Source organism: Zea mays, chromosome 1, assembly GCF_902167145.1.
Source record: "Zea mays cultivar B73 chromosome 1, Zm-B73-REFERENCE-NAM-5.0, whole genome shotgun sequence".
Classification (NCBI taxonomy): Eukaryota; Viridiplantae; Streptophyta; class Magnoliopsida; order Poales; family Poaceae; genus Zea; species Zea mays.
The window spans coordinates 294,796,807-294,813,426 of record NC_050096.1 but is presented as its reverse complement, the minus strand read 5'-3'; the positions used below and the strand labels follow the sequence as shown (position 1 = coordinate 294,813,426).

Sequence of the window (16,620 nt, the reverse complement as noted above, 5' to 3'; positions counted from 1 at the left end):
AGGCGATTGCCGCCGATCAGTGCCAAGTGCACTTCTCCGCATCCCGCCCAAGCTTTGATTTTTTTATTTATTTTTTTCCGCCGTCTCCTCTATATCGCGCAAGTGGACGACGACGCAGAGCATCGTCCCTGCGACCATGCCGTGGCTTGATCAGGAGGTAGCGTGGCTCATCAAGATCATCGCAACCTACGGCTACGGCTACGGCTACGAGTCGGAGGTATCTCTATCCTATCTGCCTATCCGAATCCCGAGCACGGCGAAACCTGAGCCGAGAACCGTCGGAGAACACGATCGCAAGTATGCCCAGCTGTTCGTCGGCCATGGCGCCGGCCGCTACAAACTCCAGACGCCAAGGACCGAGCCAAATCAACAAGCAAACCTACCTCTTCGCAACAAAACGACGCAATATATCTGCGACAATAAGGCAGTGCTCATATATCTGCTTCTCTTTCCGTGGCAACAATATAACAAGCGGCACGCACAGTTCGTCTCCTCAATACACAAATTACAAGCAGCAGCACATAGGACGTGATCACGCTTGCGCCTACAAGCAGGTATCGAAACGACGACTGCTGCTACATATTGCCCGGCCGCCGGGCAGGACGGAGGGATCACAAAGCCCCTCGAGATGCCAGCCAAGACCAAAACTTACAAGCGTCAAAACAAAACAAAAAGGAAACCATAAGGAAGAAGGCGGCGGCGAGTGTTTTTTCTCCTTTTCCGAAAATAAAACCCGGAAAACACCAAAACACCGAAAACTAGATCCCCAAACGGATCGAGAGGCGCGGCGGAAAACAAAAAAGAAACGAAAACGAAGGGAGAATTGCGAGAAGAGCGGGTACTAGCTAGCTAGGCAGCAGTAGTACTAGTAGGAGCGTTATTCTCTGTCCATCACCACGCCACGCTCAGAGGACGGCGGCGAGCCCCGTGACGACCTTCGCCTTGGGCGGCAGCTGCTTCTTGCTCGCCTCCTCCGTCGGGCGCCACGGCGACACCACCACCGTGATCTTCTCGCCGCCGACGGCGCCGCCCTCCGCGGCGGCGCCGGCGCCGGCGCTGCTACGCTTCCTGTCGAACACGAGCTCGAACTCGCCGGAAAAACTCGCCGCCTGGACGGGCGTCGCCGCGGCGGCGGCGGCGGCCGGCACGGCGACCATGTCGCCTCCGACGCCGCCGCAGCGGACGTGCGGGGACAGCCACTTGGCGCGCATGTACTCCGGCTTCCGCCACGGCGGGAAGTGGAGCCCCTTCTTCTTGAGGCTCTGCCGCGCCGCCTCCGCCACCACCGCCACGATCTGCCCGAGCCGGTCCGGGGTGCCCACGAACAGCGGCGGCAGCGCCTGGAGCGCCGCGCGGTACGCCTTGGTCGACCGCGCCAGCTCGAACTGCGACCGGAAGTCCACCTCCACGATCAGCCTCACCTCCTCCTCCTCCTGCTCCTTCCCCTTCCCCACCACGGCGTCGATGTACTCGTGCTCGCCTGCGCACACGGATTCCGCGGTCAGCACCGGGCACCGGCCAGGACACGCTGTGGACCGAACCACCGCGCCACCACGTACCTGCTGGGTGGGAGGGGGCCTTCTCCCACCGCGACGTGCACACGGAGGCGTCGTAGCCCAGCGACCTGAGGCCGTCGGCCACCGCGCGCCGGCACTCCGCCTTGCCCTTGCAGCCCTTGCCGCACTTGTCGGCGAGCCTAGACGCGTCCGCCAGGAGATTCCGCTCCGCGACGCTCGCGCTCTGCACCAGGCCCTGTCAACACACCATTCGTATCATTTCGATCCATGTGGGTTTGGGGTTCGGGTTTGAGTTCGGAAGGGGGGAAGGAAGAATTGCAGATTTCCCTAATTAATTCGCAAGAGATTTCGCACCTTCAGAGCCTCCAAGGCGTCCCCTGCCCCAGCGGCGGCCGTCGCCGAGGCGTGCGCGGAGGGGAGGAAATCAAACTCCTCGTCGCTTTCCTCGTGGTTACTGCCGTTGAAGCAGTTGCAACGCCCCCGCGGCGGCCGCTCGACGGCGGAGGCCTCTTCCATGAAACTGAGCACCATGCGGTCCAGCCCCAGTGACCCCGCGGCGTCCGCATCGTCGGTCGCGGGCGGCAACGGCGGCGGCGGCGGCGGCAGCTTCTCGTCCTTGTCCCTGTCCTTCCCATCCGCGGCGAACTTCTCCGATGAAGACACCCGCCCGAGCAGCCTCCGGAGCCTCGACACCCTCGGCGTCGGCGCAGGCTGCTGCGTCGTCGGCGGCGGCGGCGGCTTCCCTTCCATGGCGGCGCCGTGGTGGTGGTGACCGGTCTTGAGCTGGAACGGCATCGATCGCATGAGGGATGAGGCGCAGCGACTGCCTACATCCACAAAATCTCGCTCGCACAAGTAACCAACCCAGAGCCAACCGCACCAACACACCACCGGCCTAAACCAACCACCAGTCCCAGCGTGCTACTGCCCGTACGCCGGGCGTTCGCCGGAGGCGACGGCCATTCTCGGTGAACGCTCTCTCTCTCTCTCTCTCTCTCTCTTTCTTTCTTCTTTTTCCCCTTCCCCACTCCTCTTTTTCACAGTCTATACACGCAACGCGAGGGGCGAAAACTACCAAGAGAGAAGAAGGGGGTTCAAACGGGAGGACACTGGGCGAATTTAAAAGGGGTGGGGGACTGGGTCACTGGGGGTGTGCTCTCAGGCGGGGCCCACCATGACGTCGCCGTGCGGTGGGACCGGGCTATCAGTGGTACGTGGCGGAGCCGGTCGCGCCATGGGTCGCAGGGACGCCGGCACGCGGCCCGCGCCGTGGGGTCACGGCGTTGCCGTTCGTGCTGGGGAACGCGCAAAGACGGAGTCGCCCACCGCCCACCGGCTTTGGGTGACGGTTTGGTTCAGGTCACAGGGGTAGTGCTGGTATTTTTCGCAGGCGGGGTGGTGGATGGTGTGCGGACGTGGGGAACGGCAGCAGAGTGTGGACTCGGTGGTGTACCGACTACCGGCTCATCCTTGTTTTCTGGATTTTATTTTCTGGATAGGGCTATTATTTTAATATGAGCGGTGGGACCAGCAGAATACTTAGCGGTGTTGGGTCTATTCGTCTTCTAGCGAGTTGTAACGCTTCTCGGCAGCCATGCTCCGGTATCATATTTCTCTCACGATGTCAGCAGCGGCAGCAAAACTGTCTTGGAGTGCAGCTAAACGGGCCCACTATTTATTTGAATGCTGGATGACATAAGCCCATATTAGATTACGTAGAGTAAGGAACACGATACTATAGATAATATTGTTTCAGTACTGTTTAATATTATTTATAAAGTGAAATTTTAAATAGATGATGGAACAGAGAAACTGCTCGAGATAGACTAAGACGGTCGATGGCTTTTCATTAAAATCAAAATATAACCGCTCAATCTATGAGAGATGCTCAAAGTCACCACTCATAAACCCCTATATTTTCCAAGTGTTGCATGTAGGGATGGTAATGGCACGTTTCAAAATTCTTTTCACAAAAAGTTAGGATCCTTAATTAATTTTAGTTCAAAATAGATAGTAATATAGCTCAATCCTAATCCGATTCGATCCTTAGATTTTATAGTGAAAATATATAGCACATTACCACTCTGACATAGGCCACCTGAACTCCACATCCTAAATCAAATTTGCGAAAATAAGTGATCAATTTGGTCGGACCATCGGACACTTAACATCGACGAAAATAAGTGAGGGGCACACTATGAGTGAGCCCTCTTAAGGGATGAATGATAGCTTGGTGACAGGTCCCTGACTGACCACACTCGTATATGTAGACACTTTGGACTAGTCATTCAAGTGTGTGTTCCAGACCATATCTATCACTCCTCTACATAGCCCATCTAAGGGAGGGCCACCTGTCTGCTCATGCTCATTTGGTGCCGAGTCCGGACTAGGTCGAGTGAGGAAGAGTTACATATAACGAGGCGTCGTAGCGAATTAGGAACCCACCATGTGGGACCACCTACTAGGGTCGATTACTCACCTATCAAATCACCACGTCTCGCTCGGATTATCTGATTTTAACTTGAAAGATATAACATTCACACTAGCCTTAATAATATGAGCATATCCACCATGTCTCGAAAAACACAATCACCTGCAGACGAGGGACATATAGGAACAACAACAAAGGGTATCCGAGGATCGCCTTTTTTTTTCTTTTAGACCTTTTTGAGAAAATTTTCACAAGTATGCCCTTTTCCGTTTTGAATTCAGAAAATGGACGCTTACCTCGGCGCCATCACTATTGGCGGAGGCGGTGGGATATGTGCACCTGTATTTATTGGCGCCTGAGCGCCATGGGCCTAGGAGCTAGCCTATGCACCTGTATCTAAAGTCCTCTGGCGCTTTTCGGCAGGTTCAAAAACGAACACCTCGTCGGCACGACACAACCTATGTCGCCTCTCCTCTTTCGATCCCCCAAAGATGTTAGGTGCGGAAGCGCTGCTCGCAGATCCTTTGCCCTTGCCTGAGGGGCTAGGGGCCATGGCTAGGGCATGCTGGAGGCTGCACCACCATGTTGGGAACCCCCAACCGGTACACCAGGGATCTGGATCCCGCGGTGACGGTCCTGGCCACCAGTTTGGTGAACTGCCATGCTGCTATCATTTAGGGTCGGCAGCGTCCTCAGGATCGCGTCCTCACGCCCTAGTCGTCATAGAACACGGTGATGTGCTGAGGGAGGATCACGTACTCAGGGACGAAGATCTCCCCAGTAACCCCCCATACCAAAAATTCCAGTTCCTCCTAGACAGATTGAAAGTTGCCTAGAGGGGGGGTGAATAGGCAAGTTAAAACTTTTTCAACAAAAACTAGAAGCAAACTGGGTAAAACTGAATTGATCTCGAAATTCACCCAGTTAACTTTGGAAATGAGATGTTCTAAATGATCCACAGGGTTAAAAGTAGTAGATCTGAGAATGGCACTTCTCAAAATCCACACACCAAAAAGATATAAACAAATCTTCCACGCAATGGTGAGAGAACGAAGAACACAAACAAACACAATGAGCAAGAACACAAGAGACACAAGATTTATCCCGAGGTTCGGTCACACCACCAAGGTGCCCTACTTCCTCGTTGAGGCGCCCACAAAGAGCCGGGTCTCTTTCAACCCTAATCCTCCCTTTGCCGACCACAAAGGTCAAGCTCACACACTAATATTTGCTCAAACGAGCGGGTAATACAAACTTTCTTGTGGTCTTCCACAAGATTTGGAGACTCACAAGAGACACCTAGTCGTCTAGGAGCTAGAAGCTCCAAGAGTAATGAATCCACAAAGAACTCGATGTAGTACCAAAGCTCGAATGAAGAAGAGCGAGAGAGATTTAGAGATGAAGCACAAAAACCGCAGCTCTCAAGCTCACTCAAAGATTTCTCTCCAAAGATTTGAAATGGGAGAGGCAAGAGATGTGTGTGAGAGAGAGGGAGGTGTTTCTTGGGTTGGAAATGGAGTTCAAAATCGTGCTCTTGGCTATGGGGAGAGAGGTAGGAGGTAGTATATATAGGTGGAGCTCAAAACTAGCCGTTGGGCAGATTTTTCTGCCTGAGGGCGGTTGAGCCTCCCCCTAGGGCGGTTGAGCCTCCCCTGGCAGGCCTGGCAGCCTGTCTGCCAGTCTGACTGGCAGACTGACGCGCAGACTGACCGCAGACTGGTCAAAGTTGACCAAAACCAGTTGAACCGCCCAGGGGGGGCGGTTGAACCGCCCCTGACAGCTCCTGGCGACCTGTTTGCTAGTCTGACTGGCAGACTGCAGAACAGAGGTCAGAGGGGTCAGAGACCAGCTGAACTGCCCCTCAGGACCAGTTCAACTGGTCTTGACCAGTGAGTTTAGGAGAGAAAACCCCAGCTCAACTGCCCGGAGGCAAGTTCAGCTGGTGTATGGTCAAAGAGGTTCACAGCTGAAGTTGAGTTCAGCTGAAGTTCAGCCCAGCTGAAAAGCTCAGCTCAGCTGAAGTTCAGCCCAGCTGAAAAGCTCAGCTGTAGCTGAAGAAGCTCAGCTCAGCTGAAGTCCAGCTCAGCTGAAAAGCTCAGCTGCAGCTGAAGGAGCTCAGCTCAGCTGAAGTCCAGCTCAGCTGAAAAGCTCAGCTGCAGCTGAACAAGTTCAGCTGTTTTTCAGCAAGAACACTCTAGGTTTCTCAACCCTAACCACGGTCAACCATAGAACGTTAAAGAGATTTTTGCTTTTCAAAAATAGCTTTTGAATAGAGAGGTTTGAGCTTTGGCAAAACACCAACCTTCTTTTTGGATCCCTCTTTATAGTACGACGATTCCTATACTCAAGTTAAATAAAATAAAATGAAGTAAACTCCTTGAGTCATTGGTGTCTCATGTGTGATTTCTCCATGGCATTGCTTCATAAGGATCACAAACATCTTTGTCTCACCTTTTGAAGCAAACTCAAATCAAACCCTGTGACTTGTACCATATCACCTTATATGAGTTCAAATCATGGCTTCAAGTCACCTTACTGATGCATCAACATGTTGTAACTCTTCATAGCTGATTAGTTCATCGACTTAGTGCAAGTACTCTCTTCTTCACCTTAGCCATGGTACCTCGGTCTACAAGCCGTCGCTTGGCCTTCACCTTCGCTTAGTTCCTCGAAGCCCTTTCCTTGCTATCTTCACCCTATCAAGCCATTCTTGAGTCACATCCTATTGAGCATCCATTAAGAGAATCATTTCTTCAATATTGTGAACCTTGCTTGAATGTCTTCTAGATATAACTATTAAGATTAATCAAGCTTTAGTTTGATTCTCATATATTCATATATGGACTAATAGTAATATGGTCAAGCCAATTCACGATTCCTCATATCTTATTCACTTTGGCTTGACCAATCCTCTTAATCACTTCAACCTCTATTATGATCATATTTATGCATAGTGATTTCTCAGGACTTGTCCATATATTCAAACCAATATAGAGACCATATTATATCCATTTGCATTGTCTCACTGGTTATTTCACCTTGTGTTGAACCTTGTTCACTGATCATTATACACTATTCAAGTATGTTCATCATACTGAATTTCCTGTTCAACACTTAGCAAACTTGTTAGACCTTTAAATGTGTTGTTATCCAAATCACCAAAACTCACAAAAGGGATGAATGCACTTTCAATCTCCCCCTTTTTGGTGATTGATGACAACACATTTAAAGCTTACATAAGATTTGATAAATAAGATTTTGAATCCTATGATATAGTTTCCTCCCCCTAAACATGTGCATTTCAGAAAATAACACTTTTGTACTCAAATGCCAAAAGCACATATTTAGGTCAAAGTAGACAACTTATATCATACTATTCATAGGGTGCAGTGTGTCATAAAATAAACGTGATGCTCATGACATAGAATGCACTTATCAACTTTCTTCATCTTATGTTTTTCTTATGATTCCCCCTTTTGTTAATTATTTCTCCCCTTTTCTAAAATAAAGATAAGCTTTAATGCAAAATTTCTCCCCCTTTGTCATAAATCTCCAAAAAGGATACAAAGAATATAAAGGGTAGAAATTATGATTTAAGCAAGATGTGAACACACTATCATGAAAAAGATCCTTAGATGACAAAAAGTAATGTAGAAGTGACATGAAGTGATGTACCTTTGCGTTTTACCTTTTCAAGGGGGTGTTCCAAACTTGTGTTGGATTTAGAATTCATTTGCAAGCTCTTGTTGGCATAATTGTGACATAGGTCCAAGATATCAAATGAAGATTGTCATACTAACTAAAAGATAAATCTTGATACCTGGAGTCTAGATGTCACCTAGCATTTTCTTATCACAACAAGAGGCAACATGATAATTGCACAAGTATGGATTATGCAACTAGTGATCATGTATGAAAAATATCAATTGAAAAACACCAATTGATACAATTTGATAGATAAATAGATCACTAATAGCATATTACACTAAGTTCTCCTCAAGTTTTAGTGCACACATATATATATGAATTCAATTGATATCTGTTGAGAGTACTTATTTGCAACTTAAAGTACCATTAGCATAAAAGGAGTATCAATTGAACATAATCATACAACATAAGAAACATGTGCACTATTTAATCAATTAAGTTCTAGACAGGAGAATCTATAAGTTATGCTACTTCAGATATTTGTAATCAAAAAAGATGTGATACATATTTACCAATTTTAGATGACGTTGGAGTAGCATATACAGGAGAAACTCATTCTCTTATGAAATGTATAGAAGATACATTTATTGGAGCAAAGAATCTTTGATACCCATCAAAATTTGCAGTGGAAGCGATTGTCTTTGCCCGAAGATTCCTTTCTAATTCGAGACTACACACATAATAGACTTGGAAATGAAGTTAGTCTCAAAGATTCAAATTATAGACTATTCTCCCCCTAAATGTGTGCATACAAGTGATGAATACTTGTTTAGCTTATGCACTTGGACTTGTGAGGCCAGGGGATTAAGTCCTACAATTTGAACCTTGGTACAAATAAAGTATGAAAATGTGAAATTGTACCAATTTAAGGAATTACTCATAATTAAAAGGTATATTAATAGACATGATATGCAATATTTTAAGTCAAGATTCTTGAGAAGTTAGCATGTTTGATTCATACCTCACTAAGATGACTTAAGACTAACTTATGATATCACCACAAGAGGTATTAATCAAATATCTAGAGATTCTTTAATCGTCACCACAAGTGCAACCTTATGATGTGACTTAAGATATTGCATATACATGCACACACTAGCATGTAAGAGCCTAGATACACAAATGTAATACAATAGTTCATGGAGTGACACACCTTTGTTCTACGCCACATGGTCTCCATTATAATCATGAATTTCCATCTTAGCTTTTGATAGGATTGACATTTCAAAGAGAAACTCATCCTCTTCAAACGATCAAGAGAAACTCATTTTCTTGATAGGTTCAAGAGAAACTCATTTTCATTTCTATGGAACCTTTCATCCTCATTTGAAGCTCTCCAAGGTGTGAGACTACACAACATGAACTTGAAAGAAATCATTAGTCTCACAAGATATAGGCTAAACTCTCCCTCAATTTGTGCATGCAAGAGTACACAAAGTACACTTATGCACATTAACAATGTGAGGTTAAAGGAGATGTTTGTACTATATCTTGGCTTAACATAACATGCTTTATATAGATGATGAAAATTAAACCAATTGAAGATTTAAGAACTGAAAGTATATCAATTGAAATCCTGAAGGGTAAAGCATGCTAATATGAACCTCAAACCTCATAATGAAGGATATCATATAAATATGTCACTGCATCTTCATTATTTGGTTGACAAAAAAAAGGTGTAACTCCCTTCTTGAATCACCGTGATCTCTTTTCTCTTTATGATTTCATCCAACCAAGTGATCTTGAACTTCTTTCATCTTTTCTTGATTCGATCATATTTGATATGAGATCAATTGAAACTCAATGATTGAAACAACCAAGACTCTTATATCCGTAGATTCTGAATCCATCTTGAAAGCACTTGGAAGGACCTTATTGAAACACTTAGAAAAGAGAGCATTAGAAACACAAGGGAGGGTTTCATAAATGATGATCCTTATATACGGATGGCAAATGAATCATCATTATTGAAACCCAAAAGGATAGACTAAATTCTTTTAAATAAGTGCACACATATAGTTAATGTCAAAGTTATATACACTATTGAACATTTTATATTGCGAGGAATTTAACCTACACTATGATACATTCCACTAAGGATAAAATACTAAAACAACTGAAGGAGAGGAAGTTTTCATACCTTGGCCTCTTATCAACTTCATCTTACTTTAGTTGAATAGTATCCTTAAAGCTTGTGGTTTATCCAATGTAAAACAAGCACCATCTCTTAACATAGATTTTCTATGGATAAACTCAACATAAGAGATGGCATTAGTAGCACAAGCACTAGTTTCTTATTTAGCAACCCTTTTATATGTGGGAGGCAAGCGAGTTGCTAAAATAGAGAAACCTCATAATATGGACTAAATTTCCTTGAACCCTCATGCACAATATGTTTTGAATGACATGGATAATATGCATGGTTATTCAATGAAGCCTAAAGGGTTGACTTAATCCATGTTATGGTAAGTGTCTAATAAAGAAGAATCAAATCCAAACTAACTAGATAGAGAATACGTCACATAATTTTGGATTGTTCACCATATGATAATATTCATTCATCTTCCAATTAGACCTTTATTTCATAATCAACAACTGATGTATATCCTCAAGTGCTTCTTTTCCCTTAGTGGCTACACAAGTCACAAAAGAGATAAGATTTGAAAATAATTTGCACTTGAGATTCAGTTGTTACCACCCTTGCTACTATCTCCAAATATGATTTATACATCCATTATCGAACACCCAGCTTGATACATTTAAGGAGTGATCCTGCAAAACAAATTTAAGCTTCGTATTTTGGTACCCAATTTGAATTGGGTCCTTTGAGATTAGTAGTAAGAGCCTTGGGTACCCACACATTTCTTATTGTGGCCTTTCTCTTTGTGTAGGCACCCACATATACTTGACAACCATCTCATATGGTTTCAAGTCAATATTTAATCACATAGATAAAAGCTAGAGTTGAGAATAGGAGCCTTTTCTCCTTTTCTTGATACATCATTGTGTTGCCTTCTTGATGATGAACCTAGCTTGACCTTGGGTGCACCTAGCTTATCATGGTTAGTCGCACAAGCATTCATATCATAAAGACAAGTTATGCATGGAATTTACAACTTAGTGATCCAATTCAATGTGAAGCATATGGATATCGATTGAAGTAGATTTCTAAGATATCAAAATATGGGTTTCCAAAATTTAGAGAGTATGGATCACTAATTGTACCTTTTACAGTTTAAAAAATCATATCCATGTTAGTGCATATGTATGTGATGAATATCAACAAAAAGATTCTTATGCACTTTTAGAATTAACGATAAGAGAATTTTAAACTGCATCAAGAGTAGCTATTTAGAAAATAAAGATTACAATCCATATGAATGAGATACAAATTTACCAATTTGGATTGTCTTAGTATAGCTTACTCAAGGGAAACTTATTCTCTACGACACAATATATATAATGTTCTCCCACTAGATATGTGCATCAAGTATTTGAATGACTTACCACATGCACTTTCAATTCAGTTAAGAGTCTCATGAGGAGTACATTACATATCATGGTCAAGGCATGACAAATTTGCAATGAATTAACTTATGCCTAAGAATACTTACCACCATATAGAATGTACCATTTATTATACCAATTTGATAGATCTTACTACCTGTGGTGGTGTCACCTTAGTATTCTTCTTTTCATCATTTGTGGAGACTTCCTTCTTTGTTATCTCTTTTCCTTTTAAAACTAGTCGATAAAACACTTTGAAAAGAGGTATTAGTAGTACAAGGAAGTATTTAATGAATGATGATATCTATATATGAATGGCAAACAAATCATCATTTATGAGGCGTAAAGGCATAAATTAAATTCCTTTTAAGTTAATGCACATGGAGCAATGAATTCACAATATGCATTAATTTACAAATTTAAGCCAAAAGGAATTTAACCTTCATATTGACATTCCTTTCCATAGAATATATTATTACTAATTGAAAGAATGCCACTTGAAAGGAACTACTATTGATCAACTACCAATTGAAGCAATTTGTTCCATACCTTTGCCTTGAGCATTCCTAATCTTTCTTTTAGGTGAAGATTAACCTTTAATGCTTGTGATTTTACCAAATGAAAGAGCACAATCTCTACTTATGAATTTCCATGAAATAGCTTAAAAGAGATTGCATTAGAAACACAAGCAATAGTTTCCTATTTAGAAACCTCTAGTATATGAATGACAAGAAGGTTACTAAAATAAGGAAACCTCATGATATGAACTAAATTGCCCTTACAAGCATCATGCATAACACCAAAATTAAACAAGGTGAACAAAGCATGATTATTTAATTAAGTTTACATGGCAAGTTTAATTCATAGCATGGTGAGTGATTAATGGAGAAGACTCAAAACCAATTTAAACAAGAATGAATACATCACATAGTATTGGTTCGATCTTCTTTGAATGTTGAATGGCACACTCCATTTGGGAAACACATTCTCATGTTGTGAAACTATATAAATCACTCAGATAAAAACATTAGTCTCACAACTCTAGTCATATAGAGAATTCCCCTTTTGATAAGTGCTTTAAGAATTTGAATTTCTTACTTAGCACTCTATTCATTTAAGAACATGGGATAATACTCTTTATGTCTAGGTCATGGCAATAATATGATGATTAACTTGAAATATGCCACAAGATACATACAACCAATTTAAAGCATGTAGATTGTCATAATATAAAAATATGAACTTGCAATCTACCATATAATTGGATCTTTTCCAAGGCAAGGTAAAATCTTTTAAGTTCATTCTCAAGTACTTCATTTTTCCTATGTGGCTACAAAAGACACAAAGGAATATACTAATTAAAAGCAATGTGCACTTAAGAATTAATTGTTACCATCCTTTGGATATCACTTGGTTATGGGCCTTTTGCTTGATTCCCACAAAGGTTAATCCTTATTCCCTACAACACAAGTTCTTGCTAGAGATGAATATGAAGTTAGTGATATAACAACTCAATTCATCTTTGGGTCAATCTTAAAGGATAGACAATGTAAGATTGATAGCTGGAGATAAGAATTGAGTTAAACTGCTCAAGCACCCCAAAGCTTCATATCATCTCTGGGTACCTGCAAAACTTATTAAGTACATTTTGGTACCCATCTTTGGATGGGTCCACCAAGGTTAGCTAACAAGTACTTAGGCACCCAAATGGCCTTTGTGCTAGTTTTAGGTGAACTAATTACATTTCTAGCACAAATGTCATTTTTGGGTCTCCTAAGCGAATATGAATGAATTGACATGGTAGACTTAGGATACTTACTCATGGGACAATCCTTGCATAGGTGTCCCTTTCTTCGGCAAGTGTAGCAAATTTGATTTTTAATTTTGCAAGACTCCTTCTTGCCTTGCTTCTTGTTTGCTACATGGTTAGTGAGCCTCTTTCTTTCTAAAGTTAAGCCACTATCTTTTATGTAGGGACATGACTTAATCTCATGTCCCTTCTCATGACATTGATAACACTTTCTAGTGCATCTTCTCTTATTTGGAAGAGTGGCTTGTTTGTTACCTTGTGTGGAGCATGTGGAGACGTGGTTGAGGCACTTGTCATGAGCTTTGGATTTCTTATCTTGACGTTTGCTCATGACTTTCTTGGAAAGCTTGGTATTCTTTTGAAGGGGTTTTGTGCATGCTACGGTTGTCCCCTTCTCAAGCTTTTTCACCATATTATCACGGTTATCTTGAGAAGGTTGAGCATGATACTTTCCCTTCAAAAGAGTTAAGCTCCTTCTTTGCCTTCCAACTTCTTCCTTGAGCTCTTTATTTTCTTGTGTGATAGAAATATCACTAGTTCCTGAAATTTCTAGCTCAATGGACGATTGGCTTTCTTGAGAGCAACATTTGTTAGCACATGATAATATAGTTTCTACTTGAATACATGTGCATATGTGAGGTTGGTATGATTTCAAATTAGTTAACACAACCTCATGAACCATTTCTAACATGATATGTGAATCCATAAATTTATTATGAGAGCACACAAGCATATCATGTTTTTCTTGCAAAGCTAGATTTTCAATATTTAGCCTTTCTATCGTGTTCTTGAACATAGCATTTTTATTTTCTAATTGAGCAATATATGATGAATGATTAACAACTTTAATTTGCTCAATTGAAATGTCTTCATACCTTTGGACCAAATCATCATGAGAGCACTTTAGCTTCTCATGCTCTTTGGTCAACTTCTCTAAGTCTTCGATTTTTCTGATGAGGAAGTCTTCTTGCTTATGAAGCATTTCTTTTTGTTCTTCCGCTCTTTTCATGAGTTTGAGCAAGCTCATCCGATGTTTCTTGCTTAGCTGAGCGAAGAATTGTTGAAGATCATCCTCATCTTCACTATCACTTTCTTGCTCCTCCTCATCCTCACTTTCGCTTTCACTGTCACTCCCATTAGCAATAAAGCACATATGAGAAGTGGATTTGAAAGACGAACCTTGTGAAGAGGTGGATTCGTCGTTTGGTCTCCATCGATCATTTTCTTCTTCAACTTTGTTCTTCGCCTCATCTTCCTTCATTTTGAGGAACATCCTTTCGGCGATTCTCATGGCAAGATCTATTGCCCTAGGATCAACATCTGCACCAAAAGATAAAGTCGAGGCAACCTCAACTTTTTCAAGCTTAGAAGCACTTTCGTTTCTTAGTCCCCCCGACATGATCTTTTCCTCACGCGGTTAAGCGTTAGAACGAGGATTAGGCTCTGATACCAATTGAAAGTTGCCTAGAGGGGGGGTGAATAGGCAAGTTAAAACTTTTTCAACAAAAACTAGAAGCAAACTGGGTAAAACTGAATTGATCTCGAAATTCACCCAGTTAACTTTGGAAATGAGATGTTCTAAATGATCCACAGGGTTAAAAGTAGTAGATCTGAGAATGGCACTTCTCAAAATCCACACACCAAAAAGATATAAACAAATCTTCCACGCAATGGTGAGAGAACGAAGAACACAAACAAACACAATGAGCAAGAACACAAGAGACACAAGATTTATCCCGAGGTTCGGTCACACCACCAAGGTGCCCTACTTCCTCGTTGAGGCGCCCACAAAGAGCCGGGTCTCTTTCAACCCTAATCCTCCCTTTGCCGACCACAAAGGTCAAGCTCACACACTAATATTTGCTCAAACGAGCGGGTAATACAAACTTTCTTGTGGTCTTCCACAAGATTTGGAGACTCACAAGAGACACCTAGTCGTCTAGGAGCTAGAAGCTCCAAGAGTAATGAATCCACAAAGAACTCGATGTAGTACCAAAGCTCGAATGAAGAAGAGCGAGAGAGATTTAGAGATGAAGCACAAAAACCGCAGCTCTCAAGCTCACTCAAAGATTTCTCTCCAAAGATTTGAAATGGGAGAGGCAAGAGATGTGTGTGAGAGAGAGGGAGGTGTTTCTTGGGTTGGAAATGGAGTTCAAAATCGTGCTCTTGGCTATGGGGAGAGAGGTAGGAGGTAGTATATATAGGTGGAGCTCAAAACTAGCCGTTGGGCAGATTTTTCTGCCTGAGGGCGGTTGAGCCTCCCCCTAGGGCGGTTGAGCCTCCCCTGGCAGGCCTGGCAGCCTGTCTGCCAGTCTGACTGGCAGACTGACGCGCAGACTGACCGCAGACTGGTCAAAGTTGACCAAAACCAGTTGAACCGCCCAGGGGGGGCGGTTGAACCGCCCCTGACAGCTCCTGGCGACCTGTTTGCTAGTCTGACTGGCAGACTGCAGAACAGAGGTCAGAGGGGTCAGAGACCAGCTGAACTGCCCCTCAGGACCAGTTCAACTGGTCTTGACCAGTGAGTTTAGGAGAGAAAACCCCAGCTCAACTGCCCGGAGGCAAGTTCAGCTGGTGTATGGTCAAAGAGGTTCACAGCTGAAGTTGAGTTCAGCTGAAGTTCAGCCCAGCTGAAAAGCTCAGCTCAGCTGAAGTTCAGCCCAGCTGAAAAGCTCAGCTGTAGCTGAAGAAGCTCAGCTCAGCTGAAGTCCAGCTCAGCTGAAAAGCTCAGCTGCAGCTGAAGGAGCTCAGCTCAGCTGAAGTCCAGCTCAGCTGAAAAGCTCAGCTGCAGCTGAACAAGTTCAGCTGTTTTTCAGCAAGAACACTCTAGGTTTCTCAACCCTAACCACGGTCAACCATAGAACGTTAAAGAGATTTTTGCTTTTCAAAAATAGCTTTTGAATAGAGAGGTTTGAGCTTTGGCAAAACACCAACCTTCTTTTTGGATCCCTCTTTATAGTACGACGATTCCTATACTCAAGTTAAATAAAATAAAATGAAGTAAACTCCTTGAGTCATTGGTGTCTCATGTGTGATTTCTCCATGGCATTGCTTCATAAGGATCACAAACATCTTTGTCTCACCTTTTGAAGCAAACTCAAATCAAACCCTGTGACTTGTACCATATCACCTTATATGAGTTCAAATCATGGCTTCAAGTCACCTTACTGATGCATCAACATGTTGTAACTCTTCATAGCTGATTAGTTCATCGACTTAGTGCAAGTACTCTCTTCTTCACCTTAGCCATGGTACCTCGGTCTACAAGCCGTCGCTTGGCCTTCACCTTCGCTTAGTTCCTCGAAGCCCTTTCCTTGCTATCTTCACCCTATCAAGCCATTCTTGAGTCACATCCTATTGAGCATCCATTAAGAGAATCATTTCTTCAATATTGTGAACCTTGCTTGAATGTCTTCTAGATATAACTATTAAGATTAATCAAGCTTTAGTTTGATTCTCATATATTCATATATGGACTAATAGTAATATGGTCAAGCCAATTCACGATTCCTCATATCTTATTCACTTTGGCTTGACCAATCCTCTTAATCACTTCAACCTCTATTATGATCATATTTATGCATAGTGATTTCTCAGGACTTGTCCATATATTCAAACCAATATAGAGACCATATTATATCCATTTG

The 16,620-nt window shown here is 43.1% G+C and overlaps 1 protein-coding gene across 1 annotated transcript; it reads right to left on the bottom strand.

The window, feature by feature from the left end:
• Nucleotides 1–415: 415 nt before the first annotated feature.
• On the bottom strand, nucleotides 416–2,618 carry LOC103644178 (uncharacterized). The gene is made up of 3 exons (NM_001320784.1): nucleotides 1,872–2,618; nucleotides 1,560–1,752; nucleotides 416–1,480 (listed from the first exon to the last, which is right to left on the bottom strand). Exons 1-3 carry the CDS (start codon nucleotides 2,319–2,321, stop codon nucleotides 906–908), a joined length of 1,218 nt encoding a protein of 405 aa, NP_001307713.1. The 5' UTR covers nucleotides 2,322–2,618; the 3' UTR covers nucleotides 416–905.
• Nucleotides 2,619–16,620: the final 14,002 nt, after the last annotated feature.